This window comes from Pelophylax lessonae (assembly GCF_965119305.1).
Source record: "Pelophylax lessonae genome assembly, chromosome: 2".
NCBI classification, from domain to species: Eukaryota; Metazoa; Chordata; class Amphibia; order Anura; family Ranidae; genus Pelophylax; species Pelophylax lessonae.
The window spans coordinates 92,572,273-92,588,188 of record NC_138769.1 but is presented as its reverse complement, the minus strand read 5'-3'; the positions used below and the strand labels follow the sequence as shown (position 1 = coordinate 92,588,188).

At 45.2% G+C, this 15,916-nt stretch overlaps 1 protein-coding gene across 1 annotated transcript in view; it reads left to right on the top strand.

Annotated features, from left to right (window-relative positions):
• Positions 1–15,916, top strand: part of LTN1 (listerin E3 ubiquitin protein ligase 1) — a 197,260-nt gene that overhangs the window by 151,546 nt on the left and 29,798 nt on the right. The window contains exons 25-26 of the mRNA XM_082246619.1: positions 500–686; positions 9,019–9,190. Of these exons, the coding sequence (XP_082102745.1) occupies positions 500–686; positions 9,019–9,190 (359 nt within the window). The remainder of the gene's footprint in view (positions 1–499; positions 687–9,018; positions 9,191–15,916) is intronic.

The window sequence follows — 15,916 nt, the reverse complement described above, 5'->3', positions numbered from 1 at the left end:
AATGACAGCTCTGGGGAGGGGGGACGACAATGTTTTGTAAGCAAACTCATGTGATCGCTATGATTCGCAATCAAAGTGGTTATGTTTTGGGTTCCAGTCAGAGTGGTTCTCTTTAGAGACGAGCACTCGCAGAGACCGCGTATTCTCAGGGCTAGGAGTCTGCAAGCCAGCTGGCTCCTAGTTCCAAAAAAATCCCATAAAATAACATTACTCCAGCATGGTGCATTGTTAATCTGCAGATTGTGCAGACTAAAGGTCTTAATTTAAGTGACATTTTTTGGTACAACGTGCCATCTTTGTTCCAGTGGCTGTCTGGTGCCAGAGTATGCGATCTTTGCACTTGCAGAAGAGACTTGCTGTTACTTTTAAGTTATTTTCTTTCTTTCTATTGGTAACGCTTTCGCTTCCTCTTCCATTTATTTTTAAATAAAGTCTATAGTAATTATCAGGTAGAATCTCCTCTCTTCTGTCTATTTACTCTCCTGATGCTTGTTTGTAGATCTCCACCTGCGGCTCTCATGTCTGTCCTGGCTGTCCAGGAGGACTTAGTAGAAAATCTTCTGCAAGGAATTCAAGTGGGAGAGTTTGCTGTAATTCAGCCATTAAAGGAAGAGTTCTGCTTTGTTCTGGGCTATCTCCTGACATGGAAACTAATACTAATGTTCTTCAAGGCTGCATCATCCCAGGTATGTTATTATTCTTGTCTCTGTTGGCTTTTCGTCATTCGCATATTCTGTGTATCCTAAATCAGTCACTGGTGTGTGTTCAAGCCATAAACATGCCTTATTTTCAATATTATGTTCTTAAAAAATATCCACTTTCGACTGGAATAATTGCCCTGATGTGTCACTAACATTTCAAAGACCAACTTACCCAAAACTGAAATTTGATGATGGCCATACAAGGTTTGATTTTACAATTGTGCAATCTTCTTAAGATTTACTAAATCTATGTCAATTTGTAGCCAAACAGGTCCTTGCGATATATAGTTTCTCAAGCAGACTGCAGTTATCTTTAGGCAGAGCTACACTGCCAATTTTATTCTTTTGCTTCTGAGAGATTTAAAGTAGATCCAACGCCTTAACAGAATGGCGTTTTGGTTTGCTGAAACAATAAACACTGGCCATTTTTCAATCCCTTCCTTCCCCCTTATAGTTTTATTCCCCCTTCTAGTTTTACTGGGCCTTAATGCTGGATGACTGCCAGTGGTTACATGATTGGGAGCTCATCCTTGCCAGCTTCCAGTAATAAACGGAGACTGGGAGCTGTCAGTGACAGCTTGGTGACTGTGCTGGGAGTGAGCAGTAAGTGTGTTTTTAGCCCAGAAACTTCAGCTTATTCAACCGTAACTACTATGTTACTATGATGTGGCATGTGGGCATTAAGGATTACCCTCCATTCTGCAGCACATATGCCTTAAAATCCTTACATAGTCGGCAAGAGGTTATTGTTGTTTTTGGTCTTTGTTGCATACAATGTTAGTTTCGTCAACTAAAATATTTTCGTTGACTAAATTAACACTATTTTAGTAGACTAAAATACGACTAAAACTAAAATTACATTTTAGTCTAAAGACTATGACTAAAACTAAATCGAAAAGTGACATCAAAATTAACACTCCTCTGTGGGTCATTTCTAAATTGGCAACACAATTCCATGCAGAGTCTGTAATAATAGCACATTAAAGTTTAAACATGTATTGCACCACCACATAAGTATAAGTAAGGGACATCTACTAAGCTGCTGAAAGAGGAAAAAAAAATAAGAAAAAGGCTTTTCTTATATTTTTTACTTAATAATTAATGTTGGTAATATATTCAGGTATAAAAAAGGGTTGAGATCTGTATAGGAAAAGATACAGGTATGGCGGTTCGTGCAGCTGAGCCAGCCGTCCGCAGTATATCTGCGGGGGGGTTGGCAAGTGGTTAAAAGCTCTTAAAAGAGAAGTATTGTTTCTCTATCGCTCATTGACAGACGTAGTCTTCTTGATTCTCAAGAGCTGGGTTATGTTGTCTCCGCAGGAGTAGGACTAGGCAGAAAGACAAAACGTTCTGGCTCCACCTTAGGGGCAGTCCCTGAGGGTATATCCTCCCTCTCTCTGCTACAGGGAATCAGTTTTTTTCTGTCTAGTCAGGAGTAAGGACCTAAGTTCCTTGCTGGGATCTTTTGGTCCTGGCAAGACTTTTTTTTCTTTAAGAAAAAGACATTTTTTTTAGGTAGTTTTTCTCCAGTGTTTTTTCCTGTGAGATCTTCAAGCAAAATGCCGGACTGGGCGACACTTGTGGTCACCCCAGCCGGCCTACGAGCGCGCGCAGACCATGGCATTGCGCTTGGTCGGCCGCGACACATTCAAGTAAGTATGCGGGGCCGGGCGACGGGCTGGATGTTGAGATCCAGTGGTCACCCCGGTTTCTGCCTACGAGCGCGTGCAGACCAGAGCTCCGCGCTGGGTCAGCCGCGATGGAGTCCCAGTGGAGGGACTGACCTTGCGAGTTAAAAGTCTCGCTTGGACGCCAAGAACCAGAGAGTCGAGGCGTCCGAAGTGGTCCACAAACCCCCACCCCGGTGGAGAGGGTATTGTGAAGAGAGGGTGCCTGTCGGTTCGGTATGGTGAGTAGACGTTCCCTTTTTTCCTCGTTATGAGGCAGTATGTATTATGGGCCCCTCCATATATGGTCAGTATATATCTGATACTTACAAGTCCCCCTTGTAATACAGCATGTGTTTGTGGGAAGTGGACTTGGTTTAAGAGCTAACACTCTACCCAGCAGACTGTAACATTACAGCAGACATAGGAGGTATTATCCTACCTTATTTGTAGTGTATCTCCTGTAGATCCATATATCGCCTCTTAGCAGAGATGCAGGTGGATGTGCTGGGAAAAGGATTTCGGCGGTCCGCCGCCATTTTGCTGTAGACCTAGTGCATGTATGTCCTCGGGTCACGCCGGCCGCCATGTTTTTGGAGTCTTATGTCTCCTCTATGGGGGCGGCCATGTTTTGTGAGCCCAGCTACCTCGTGGAGAGCTGGGAACGCCGGAAGGCGTACACAGGGGGCGGAGCCACGTCCTTCTACCCGGGAAAAAGCAAACAGCTCCTTCCAGTCTGTGTAAGACAGACGCTGACTGCAGTTGGTTGGAAGCTGCACTGCATCGGTTGGTGAGCCTTGGGGGTCCCTCTCTCTCTCTGTGGGATCGAGAAGCAGGTACTCTGAGGGGCGCTATTGCGCTAGGGGGAGACACACAAAAAAAAAAAAAAGTTTTTTTGTTTTGCTGGCAAAGTGTCCTGAATTAACATGGACCCTGCCACTCATGTATCTCCTCCGGATCCCCTCGAGGGGTCTGCGGGATCCTCCAGCACCCCATTGACAATTGAATCATTGTCAGCTATTATGGAAACTTTTGTGTCCCGGGTGGAAGTGGCTTGTCAGGGACAGGGCGCAAGAAAGCGACCCCCGCCTAACCCCATATTATCTGAAACCTCGGATTCAGACTCTGAGCCCATTTCTGCAGTTGCAGGTACTTCATCTGGGATTGGTGTCTCGGGTCCTGTCTCTTCAGACAGTGAGGAGGATGTTTCGGCATCCGCCATAGCCCGAGAGGAAGCGTTGGTAAACGCACTCATTGTATCTGTTCAAGAGACCTTAAGGTTACAGGGTATTCCATCAGAAATAGCTGAAACTGAAATCCCTTTTGGGACTAAAAAACGCATCAAAGTGGCGAAGGTTTTTCCATTGCCCAAATGTTTTGGCAATCCAATCGAAGAAGAATGGCGTCTGCCAAAACGCACGTTTACTATTTCTAAACGCATTGACAGGCGTTATCCGTTTGAGGAAACCCTCATTAAGAAATGGACAGAACCACCTGTGGTGGATTCACCAATTGCTAGATTGAATAAAGCCACGGTTATTCCTTTAGAAGACGCTCCGTCTTTTAAAGATCCAGTGGATCGCAAGATAGAAGCTATGTCTCGCACCATGTTTTCCTTGATTGGATCAGCTTTCAGACCTATAATAGCTATTGGTCTGGTTTCGCAGGCTGTAACTGAATGGACCAAGTGGTTACGCCGGGACTTAGAAGAGGTCCCTCAGGCGGTATCAGATTTGTTGGAACAAATGATACAGGGGTTACAGTTTGTGTGTGATGCGGCGTTAGACGCCACTCCATTATTGGCGCGAGCATCAGTCTCAGCAGTGGTTCTCAGGCGTATACTGTGGCTAAAAGGTTGGTTAGCCGACCAAGGTTCCAAAAAAGCATTGGCTAATATCCCCTTTTCAGGAGAGCGTCTATTTGGAGCCAACTTAGATGAGATCATTAAGGATCTCACGGGTGGAAAGAGCACCTTTTTACCGCAAAATTTTAAAGGTAGAGGAACTCGTCAAAGACGAGGGCCTTCTTTTTCTGCTCACAAGAGGTTTTTTCGTCCCGCAGGTGAAAAAACTAAGTCCTCCAAAGCTCCTGCAGGAGGCGTCAGGGGTCGTTGGTCGGGCAAGCAAAAGCCCGCCCCCTCCAGACCTGAAGATAAACCGTCCAAAGCCTGAAGGTGCGCCCCCACCCATAACTGGGGTGGGGGGACGTCTTCGCCGGTTCCCGGATCCATGGCTTTCCAGAATCCCGGACAAATGGGTTTGCGAAGTCATAAGATCAGGGTACAAGATCGAGTTTCGATCTCTCCCACCGGCGCGATTCTTCCCTTCCAATATCCGACTATCCCCGGATTGTTTAGAAGATCTGCGGAGAGCAGTCACAGATTTACTACAACAAGGAGTGGTAGTCCACGTTCCTTGGACAGAACGGTTTCAAGGGTTTTATTCAAACCTATTTACAATACCCAGGAAAGAGGGCAAAGTGCGTCCAATTCTGGACTTAAGAGCACTCAATTCTTTTGTCAACATAAGAAGATTCAGAATGGAGTCCATTCGCACAGTAGCAGCCTTCCTGCATCCAGGGGATGTCCTAGCGTCCATAGACATCAAGGACGCCTATCTTCACATTCCCATTTTCGCAGGACATCAGCGGTTTCTACGCTTTTCCGTAGAAGAGAACCACTATCAGTTTGTGGCGTTACCTTTCGGTCTCGCCACAGCTCCGCGGGTCTTCACAAAGGTGTTGGCCCCAATGTTGGCACTTCTGCGCCAAAGAGGCATATCGATCCTTGGTTACCTAGACGATCTTCTGCTTCATGCAGAGTCTCCTCAGACCTTGCTACAAAACATAGAAATTACTATGATTTCTTTACAGGAATTCGGGTGGCTGGTGAACCAGCAAAAGTCATTTCTGGTTCCCACCCAGAGGCTCGAATATCTGGGTCTAATTTTAGACACAGTCAGGACAAGAGTTTTTCTTCCAGTAGGGAAACTCCGAAAGATTCAATCAGCAGTCCAGTTGTTACTGTCCAACAGCTGGTCTTCCCTTCGGACTTGCATGAGGGTTCTGGGGTTGATGGTGGCTTCGTTCGAAGCAGTCCCATTTGCCCAGTCCCATACCCGAATTCTTCAGCAAGAGATTCTTCTCAGATGGAATCGGAATCCGGAATCCCTGGACAATCAGATCCGATTGAGCAAACAGACCAGAGAGTCTCTGGTCTGGTGGCTTCGGTCTCCGATGCTCAGCCAGGGAAAGTCATTTCTGCCAATATATTGGACGATAGTGACCACGGATGCCAGTCTATCCGGATGGGGAGGAATTCTCGGTCAATTATCTGTCCAGGGACTTTGGTCCCTGGAAGAATCCAGGTTACCAATAAATGTATTGGAACTGAGAGCGATCAGACTTTGTCTGATTCACTGGACCGAGCAGCTCCAGGGCAGCCCGGTTCGGATCCAGTCGGACAATGCCACGGCCGTGGCTTATGTCAATCACCAGGGGGGCACCAAGAGTGTCCGAGCGGCCAAAGAAGTGGCTTGCATTCTTCGCTGGGCGGAACGATTTGTTCCAGCAATCTCTGCGGTGTTCATTCCGGGGGTGGAGAATTGGCAGGCAGATTATCTCAGCCGTCAGACTCTGGATCAGGGGGAATGGTCCCTCCATCCAGACGTTTTCCACCAGTTGTGCCTACGGTGGGGCACCCCGGATGTGGATCTGTTGGCATCACGATTCAACAGGAAAGTTCAGAGATTCGTGGCTTGCTCCCGCGATCCTCTAGCAGAAACCGCAGACGCACTGATCGCCCCGTGGGGGCAATACCAGCTAATGTATGCCTTCCCTCCTCTCGCGTTACTGCCAAGACTTCTTCGCAGAATAGAGGAGGAAGGAATTCCTGTAATTCTGGTAGCTCCGGACTGGCCTCGTCGAGCTTGGTACGCCGACGTGGTCAGACTGGTGGCGGACGTCCCGTGGAGACTTCCTCTCAGGGAGGACCTACTGTCTCAGGGACCGATCTTCCATCCTGCTTTACGATCGCTGGCTTTAACGGCCTGGCTATTGAGACCCAGGTGCTGAAGGACAAGGGATTGTCAGCTTCAGTTATTCCTACTCTAGTTGAAGCAAGGAAAGCGACTTCCAGAAAGATTTATCATCGCACATGGAAGTCCTACATTGCATGGTGTGAACCTTTGGGGTTCCGTCCTCGGTCTTATTCGATTAGTCGAATATTAGCTTTTCTGCAACAAGGGGTTGAGCAGAAACTGGCCTTGAGTACTATCAAGGGTCAGGTCTCAGCATTAGCTATCTTCTTTCAGAAGCCTTTAGCTACTCATTCCTTGGTGCGGAATTTCATCCAGGGGGTGCGACATCTGGCTCCGCCAGTGCACGCGCCGTTACCCCCCTGGGATCTTAATTTAGTATTGTCGGTTCTTCAGAAACCTCCCTTTGAAGATATTAGGGAGATTCCTCTACCCACGTTGTCCCAGAAGGTGGCCTTCTTGGTGGCTATTACTTCTGCACGCAGGGTGTCAGAACTGGCCGCATTATTTTGTCGTTCACCATATCTGGTGGTTCATAGAGATAAGGTGGTTCTTCGTCCGAATCCATCCTTCCTACCAAAAGTGGTTTCAGAATTTCATCTGAATGAAGAAATTGTATTACCTTCCCTGTGTCCTAAGCCCAGTCATCCTCGGGAGTTTGCTTTACACTCCTTGGATGTGGTCCGGGCAATCAGGGTATACTTGAAAACGACAGACTCGTTTCGCAAGACGGATTCACTTTTTGTGATCCCAGATGGACCCAAAAAGGGGTTGCCTGCATCTGCCGCGACCATTTCCAGATGGATCAGACAGACGGTAGTACAGGCTTATTCTATTAAGGGTCGGGAGCCCCCGTTCCCTGTTAAGGCGCACTCCACTCGGGCACTTAGTGCGTCATGGGCCTTTCGCCATCAGGCGTCAGTGGTCCAGGTGTGCAAGGCGGCTACCTGGTCGTCGGTGCATACCTTTACTAAACATTATAAAGTTGATGTAATGGCATCGTCTGATGCCTCGTTTGGCCGCAAGGTTTTGCAGGCCGCAATTTGAGGAGACCTGTGGTCTACCTCGAGGGTTTTTTCCGTTGGAAAATTTTTCTTTAGTCTCATTCTTTGTTTATAATGAGCCTTTAAAACTTCTAGTTTGGCACCGGTTGGGCCTTCTAGATTGGATTTGATTTTGTCAATCCCACCCCTCATTTGTGGCACTGCTTCTGGATGTCCCAGCTCTTGAGAATCAAGACGACTACGTCTGTCAATGAGCGATAGAGAAAAATGGATTTTTGTAAGATCTTACCGTAAAATCCTTTTCTCTTAAGCTCATTGACAGACGAAGTACCCGCCCCTCTATCATTGAGTTGGGTTGGGTTAAATTCTCTGTACTGCTTTAAAACAGAACTGATTCCCTGTAGCAGAGAGAGGGAGGATATACCCTCAGGGACTGCCCCTAAGGTGGAGCCAGAACGTTTTGTCTTTCTGCCTAGTCCTACTCCTGCGGAGACAACATAACCCAGCTCTTGAGAATCAAGAAGACTACGTCTGTCAATGAGCTTAAGAGAAAAGGATTTTACGGTAAGATCTTACAAAAATCCATTTTTTTTTTTTTTTTTTTCTCCCATTTATACTTCCCTAGGTGGATGCAGCATCGGTCCGATGATGCATCTGTCCCCCAGCACCTCTGCACTGAGAACCGAGCAATCGAACACCGTCGATCGCTCGGTTCTGACAGCTCCTCGAGTAGAGAGCGGCTGACTCTTAGCCGTTCTCAGCTCTGACCCTCCTTGCTCATTGGAGCGCTGGGTTGTGGAGGGGTGGGGAGCGACCAGCTTTATTTTACCTTTGAAATTAACATGTTAAAACCGTACACTTTGCAAGTGTGCATTGTGCTCTGCTTCAGAGTATCAAAATGATTAAAAGTGAGAAAAAAGGCCACCAGGAATGTCTAGATACATGGCTTATCTTTCCATCATTCATGCCTTTAGCAGAGGGAACATGTGATGTGCCTCAGGCTTATCGCAGTGCTGCGGGCTGCATTTTATGAATGGGCCATAAAATGCATGCTATGGAGTGTAGCAATAGTATGGAGAAGGCAGATAGTTATGAGCATTCTCTGCTATATATAAGCCCCACATGTTTATATGGAGTGAGTGCAGGAGCCCTAGCAGCCATGCGAGGTTGTCCAAAGTAATGCCTGCATGCTAAAAAAATACTAACACCCTTTGTTTGGCTTTAGGGTTGGGGTAGAAGCCCAGACTGGTTTTAGAAATTTTTTGCTAAAGCTGTTAATAGATAGAAAATAGCTGACAGGTGGCCCAGTGTTTACCAGTGCCCAACCATATTAAGAATGGCTCTTCGAATTGGACACAGGGCATGTTTTAGTAGGTTCAGTTTAATGTCCGTAAAGGGCCCTACAATACTATTTGAAATTGCTTTTGAATGTATAATGTAATCCTACAGTTATTTGTATTTTATAAATCTTTTTATTCTTTTTTTGTGAATACATAAGAGCTTTGGTAGTTTTATTTTGCCTGGAACTTTTGGTGGTAAAAGTTCATCGGACAGTTTAAATTCACCTTTTTCATGATGAACATTGGTGTTATAAACCTCTTTCCCTTTCCAGCTGCGAGCACTCTACTCACAGTATCTGCGGAAGACCAAGAGCTTAAATAAACTGCTTTACAACCTGTTCAAGCTAATGCCTCATACGCCTGTTCTTCCTGGACAATCGAGCGATGCACTTTGTAAAGACCCTAAAACGTTCTTCACTGAGGAATTAACCTTACATGTAAAAGGTGAGTTGGGATCATATTAAAGGAACACACATTTTTAATAGATAAATCTATATAGTTTTATCTGCTAAAGGGTTTGCTATTCTTTCCAAGCAGTCTTGTGATTAAGACATCCCTACCAGACCGCACAACCAGATGAGTGAGCTCATTTTCCTCTAGTGTACTTAACCAGTACAACTTGGCCACAGCCTTTGATTAGATGGTGAAGAACTGGCAGCACACTTTTGAGGTGACCTCCTTGCCCTCCCCAACACCCGCTTGCATGTTTGCCAGATATCAGGGGGCCCTTACACTTTCTTCACTAATGGCTTGGGTTAGCTTGCAGCACATCTGTAGCCTGGAGACAAGCTAACCTTTGATTTTGGAGTCTCCTCCCAGCGAAGGATCTGTCTGCTGATCCCCGCTGAGCAGGCGGGTGACAGGTCTATGTCTACTCCGCTTATTCAGAGTGGACACGGACACAGACTGCTCTTCTCTTTGGGCGGTCGGATGTGAAAGGACCGCCTGTCTGTTTACATCCAAATATCATTTGTTTCCATCTGCCAAACGGATAGGGGATTTTATCCCCCATCCTTCTGTTTTTAGCAGATAGGATCTGATGTCGGCGGATGTTACAGGCATGTCTGTTTACACCTGCTGCTCCTTAGAGGGCAACTGAAGGTCCGATCGGGTCCACCTAAAAAAACTGACAGGTGCACCCGATTGGTCTGCCTATGTGAAATGGGCCTTAGCTATCGAGTCTGGGGACTTTATCTGTGTCTGAGTTGCTCAAAGCTGGCCATACACGTTCAATTTTCTTGTACAACTTTCTGTAAGATTTACCACAAACCACGTAATATGAGGTCAAAGCTAAACAACACTTTCACTTGTATCCAATTAGGTAGGCCTTTGTACTACATAGTTGAAGGTAAATTTCAAGAAAATTGCACAGAAAATTTTAAGAAAATTGTATAATATATGGCCAACCTAAGTCTTTGCGTTTTCCCCTGGGAAATCAGTCTACAGCTAATTACTCCAAAATATATATATTTTTTTAACCGGCATAAAGGTGTACGCCACCACTTTGAAAGCTTGAGGCTTAAACTGCCCATAGGTGGATACATTTTGCCAGTTTAGCAGGGATCCAGCACATTTCAATACATGTATGGCCATATGGTTGTATAGAAGTTCATCTGCCAACTGCAAACTGCAAAAGGCTGTAAACTGCAGCACTGATCTGTGTATTCTGACGGCTGCTTTTGGCCTCAGGTCTTATAGAGCTCCTAAGGCCGTTAAGAACTTTCCTTTGCACCCAGTCTTCCAGTGTTTTCTGTATGAAAATTGGAAATGCCCTGACAGGCTGGCAAATGAGCACTGCAATATAACCTACTGGGTCCTGGGTTCTGCTGCTTCTTCTTCTCCCAGTCTGAACTGGAGGATATACAGGGGGGATAGAGGCTGATACAGAGTCTTACACTGCTTGTAATTCATAGTACATTAATGAATACAGAGCTGTGTTAAATTTTTGTATTTTATATTTGCTTGGAGTTCAGTTTTAAAGTAAAGTCCTTGCTGTGGTAGAGAAAAATAGTAGAGCACAATCATCCTGCAGTATGGCTAAGCAGGAAATGGAGGCTGCATATATATGGAGTAAATGTAATTGCCACTGTCACAGAATTCATAGAAAAATAAAGTTTTTATGTATTTACAATAATAAAGTTTATGTTGACTAATTCCATATTGTGTACATTAAAAAATATAAAAGTACTTCCCCTTGAGTCCCGGTTCACACTTGTCCGATGCGGGAAGGCTGCGAATTCGCAGCCTGTTCCCGCATCGCAAACGCACATCTGGCAGTTCACACTGCCATATGCGATACGCAGGGGGTGTCAATTAAATGTTAACGACACCCCCAGTTTGATCGCATATCGCAGTGCGATCTGACAGTTCGCACAGGATCGGATCGCACAAGTGTGAACCACTGTGCGATCCGATCCTGATGCGGCTGGAAAAAAGGGTCCTGTGCGACTTTTGTGCGGGTGCAGTGCGAATTTAGCCATACAAAGTGTATGGCTGAATTCGCACTGCACATCCGATCGCATGTAATGAAGGAGCAGTGCGCTCCGATATTAGATGCGATCGCCTCACTCGCAAGAGTGTGAACCGGCCCTCAATGAGGTACAGTAAATTTTTTCAGAGAAGAAAATTTGTTCAAGTGTATGTACCGGCTTATTTTGCAAATTGTCTGTGAAACGTAAACTCCACCAAATATGTTAATATATCTATGCCATAATTAAATGGCTTGCAGTGTTCTAGGTCCAGAACTGTTGACCCTGGCAGTATTTAGTGTTAAAGTGTTACTAAACACAACTGTAAAATCAGTGTGTATATGTGGTAAAGCATGTTTGTTATATTCACTGTGGAAACTAATGGGTTAATCCTCTGCATTGTGGAGAAGGGATGTTTGATCTGGTCTCCTCTAATCCTTCCCTTCTTCCAGAGTCCCCAAACCATCTCCTGATAGTACAGAGGCTAGTGGACAAGCTGCACATGCTCAGTTCGCTGTGTATTGCTAGAGAGGTCTTTTTGTTTTTTTCTTGGGAGAGTGCATGTGATCAGCACAGAGCCAATCAGCACTGTCCAGACAGAGGGTCAGGGGTCCTGCATCCTTATAGGACAATCATGGGAGAATGAAAACTTCTCCTACAAGCTTTAACCAGACACTAATAAAAGTCAGAAGACTGCTATATACTGCTAATGAGAAAAGGTATTTAGCAATTTATATTTAGTAAAACTATTGCATTTCCATGGTCTATGTACTGTGGGAGACCAGATATAGTGAATGCAGGGTCCTGGGTTTAGTAACACTTTAAGGCATTTCCTGCTTATGGCGGACAACACTGTTTGGATTCAGTGTTGTCACTCGTCTTTTTTACCTACCTTTGATTTACAGCACTGCATAGGGATGCCTTTCTCCACTGCCTTAAAGTGTTACTAAACCCAGGACCCTGCATTTACTATATCTGGTCTCCCATAGTAATATAAACTACTAAATATCTTTTCTCATCAGCAGTATATAGCAGTCTTGTGACTTCTACTATCTGTGTCTGGCCGAGCACTGGTTAAAGCTGCTAGGAGGAGTTTTCATTCTCCTCTGATTGTCCTATGAAGCTGCATGAACCCTGATTTTCTGTCTGGACAGTGAGGATTGGCTAATCACATGTTCCCTCCCAAAAAAAAAAAAACTCTCTAGCAATACACCCTATGTGCATGTGCACAGTTCCTCCAGGGCTCTGTACTATCAGGAGATGGATTGGGGACTGTAAAAGGAGGGGAGGATCAGAGAAGGCAGGATCAAACAGCCTTTTTACACAATGTGCAGGATTAACCCCTTAGGTTCCACAGTGAGTATAACAAGAATGCTTTTACTGCATAAACAGACTGATTTTACGGTCTTTGGTTTAGTAACACTTTAAAGTGATTGTAAAGTCTTGTTTTTTTTCTTATTAAAATAACAATCATGTTATACTTACCTCTTCTGTGCATTGGTTTTGCACAGAGCAGCCAAAATCCTCCTCCTCTTGGGTTCCTGGCGGGAGCTCCTGGCCCTTTCCTCCTGTTGAGTGCCCCCACAGCAAGCAGCTTGCTATGGGGCACCCGAACTGAGCTGCAGCTCCTTGTATCAATTCAGACACAACTCTCCCGTTTGACCCCCTACCTCTTTCTCTCCTGATTGGCTAACAGAGTTTGACAGCATTTTGAGCCAATGGCGCCGCTGCTGTGTCTTAACCAATAAGAAGAGAGAGTCCTGGATGGCTAAAATACTTGTGGCCATCGCTGGATAGAGGGGGGGCTCAGGTAAGTATTTTGCGGGGCTGAGGGGAGCTGCTGCACACAGAAGGCTTTTTATCTTAATGCATAGAAGGCATTAAGATGAAGAACCTTCTGACTTTACAACTCCTTTTAACCACTTGCCGACCAGTCACTGGGACTGTACTGCGGCAAAGTGGCTCGATTCCGTCCAGCGACGTAGACCTACGTCGCTGGACTCCTCCCCCTGTAGGCGGCGCTCGCGCGCCTCCGGAGGCGCGCTCCTGCTGCTTTCAGTCACAGCGGGAGTCGGGCCAGGGGAGGAGCGGCGGCGATCGCCGCTGCTCTTCCCCGATCGTTGGTAAATCGAGTTTGGAGATCCACCCGCTTGTGTAAACAGAGCGGGCGGATCTCCTAAGTGACAAACAGTGACAGATTGCAGGGTTCAGCATAGCTGAACCTGCGATCTATCCCTGTGTCACTCAGTCACCTCCCCCCACACACGTTAGTAAGCAATAAAATTAACCCCTTCTCTGCCAGTGTCATTTTTACAGTAACAGTGCATATTTATAGCACTGACTACTGTAGAAATGTCACTGGCACCCCCAAAAGTGTCAAAAATGTCAGTCAAGTGTCCGATCTGTCCGCCGCAATGCCGCAGTCCCGCAAAAAAAAAAATCGCAGATCGCCGCCATTACTCGTTAAAAAAAAAACAAAAATGACAGAAATCTTTCCCTTAGTAAACGCAATAACTTTTGCGCAAACCAATCAAAATACGCTTATTGTGATTTTTTTTACCAAACATAGGTAGCAGAAAACAAATTGGCCAAAAATTTAAAAAAATTTAGATTTTTACATTTTTTTGGGGGGGAATTTCATATAAAAAATGTTAAAAATATTGTTATTTTTTCAAAATAAAAGCTTTTTTTTGTTTATAGCGCAAAAAGTAAAAATCGCACAGGTGATCAAATACCACCAAAAGAAAGCTCTGTTTGTGGGAAAAAAAGGACGTAAATTTCGTTTGGGTACGGCGTCGCACGACCGCGCAATTGTCAGTTAAATTCGCACAGTGCCGAATCGCAAAAAGTGGCCTGGACGTAAGACAGCAAAATCCTCCGGTGGTAAAGTGGTTAAAGTGGAGTTCCACCCTATTTTTATACTTACCTCCATCTTCTCGCTCCGGGTCACCTGAAAAAGAAATGGATAATCGCATATTTTTTTTTTTTTTTACTTACCTCGTAGCGAAGAAAATATACTTACCTTACTTCCTTCTTCCTCCTTCCTCGGCCGCGGCCCGTCGTCACTTCCTGGCTCTGCAATGATTCCTGGGAGCTGGACGTCATAGCTCCCAGGAATCATTGCGCCTGCACCGGCCCCGACGTCAGTTCCGGGTCGCGCGCGTCATCCCCTTCTAAACAGCTTCTGGGCATGCCCAGAAGCTGTGGAGGGGTGACGCGCGCGACCCGGAAGTGACGTCGGGGCCGGCGCAGAGCATCGTGGGACCACAGAAGGCGGAAGAAGACGCCGAAGAGGACGCGCTGGCTTCAAGCTGCCCACATCTGAGATGGCAGCGCTGGACAAGACGTTTGCAAGGTAAGTATTTCGTCTTGCAGGTAAGTGCAACCCGGGACAGATCAGAGGCTAGCCATTGTGGAATGCACTAGCCCTGACTGTCCCGGGGGTATTAAAAAAAAAAAAAAAAATCCAGGGTGGAACTCCGCTTTAAGGTTGTAACTATGAAGGAGTTGATCCCTTGTCACTTCATCACAGCCAGCACCACCTTGTAACACTGCTGAGATCCCAACCCACAACTAGTGCAGGGATTTCACATAACAGGGAGGAATGCGGTCATGTGATCGCTCCAATAAAGGTACTTTATATACTGTTTTTCATTCTTTGACCTCACGTCCACAATGTGAGGATAAGGCAGAACGCATAAAAGTACCTTTGTATTAGCCTTGACGTTTGCTTTAAAGTGCAGTTTTAAGGGCATAGATCCAGGAAAATAGTCTTCAAAAATAGTTTTGGGTACTGAAAGCTGTGTTCAAGGAATCGCATGTAATGTTCCATAATCCTCTCCACAAATGTCATCATCACAATAGTGAGATAATATCATTCTAGTGTAAACCGTGGACAGATATTTATGTAAATAGTCAAAGGTTACCGATTATGTTTATTTAGAATTGAACACGTGATGTTGATATTCACTTTCTATCCAAATACATGTCATTGCTGAGCCAACCTAAAAATGTTGATAACCAGGCAATTATCAGCCAAGCAGTAATCATCAGATTCTCGCTTGCATTTTTTAACCGGAAAATGTCTTAATGTTAGAGCTGGAATTATGACAGCACATGTCCAGACAATTCAACAGATGTGAGAAGTTAGCAAGTGAGAAGTAAATGAAGTGAAGTGCTGTCAAGATAGCAGATAAGAGGTAGATTTGGTAAGGAGAATTTACTGTGATGGGCAATTCCCATGACGGGATCTTGTTTGCGTCACATGATAAAGCTGGATTATGAGGTTTATGCCTGTTTATCATAAAAGCTAAACTCCAGGAAGAGAAGTATGATGGAAATAAATGCAGTGCTGTGTTCATTAATACATCTTTAACCACTTTACCACCGGAGGATTTTGCTGTCTTACGTCCAGGCCACTTTTTGCGATTCGGCGCTGTGCGACTTTAACTGACAATTGCGCGGTCGTGCGACGCTGTACCCAAACAAAATTTACGTCCTTTTTTCCCACAAACAGAGCTTTCTTTTGGTGGTATTTGATCACCTGTGCGATTTTTACTTTTTGCGCTATAAACAAAAAAAGAGCTTTATTTTGAAAAAATAACAATATTTTTAAAAAATTTTTTATATGAAATTCCCCCCAAAAAAATGTAAAAATCAAATTTTTTTAAAATTTTTGGCCAATTTGTTTTCTGCTACCTAT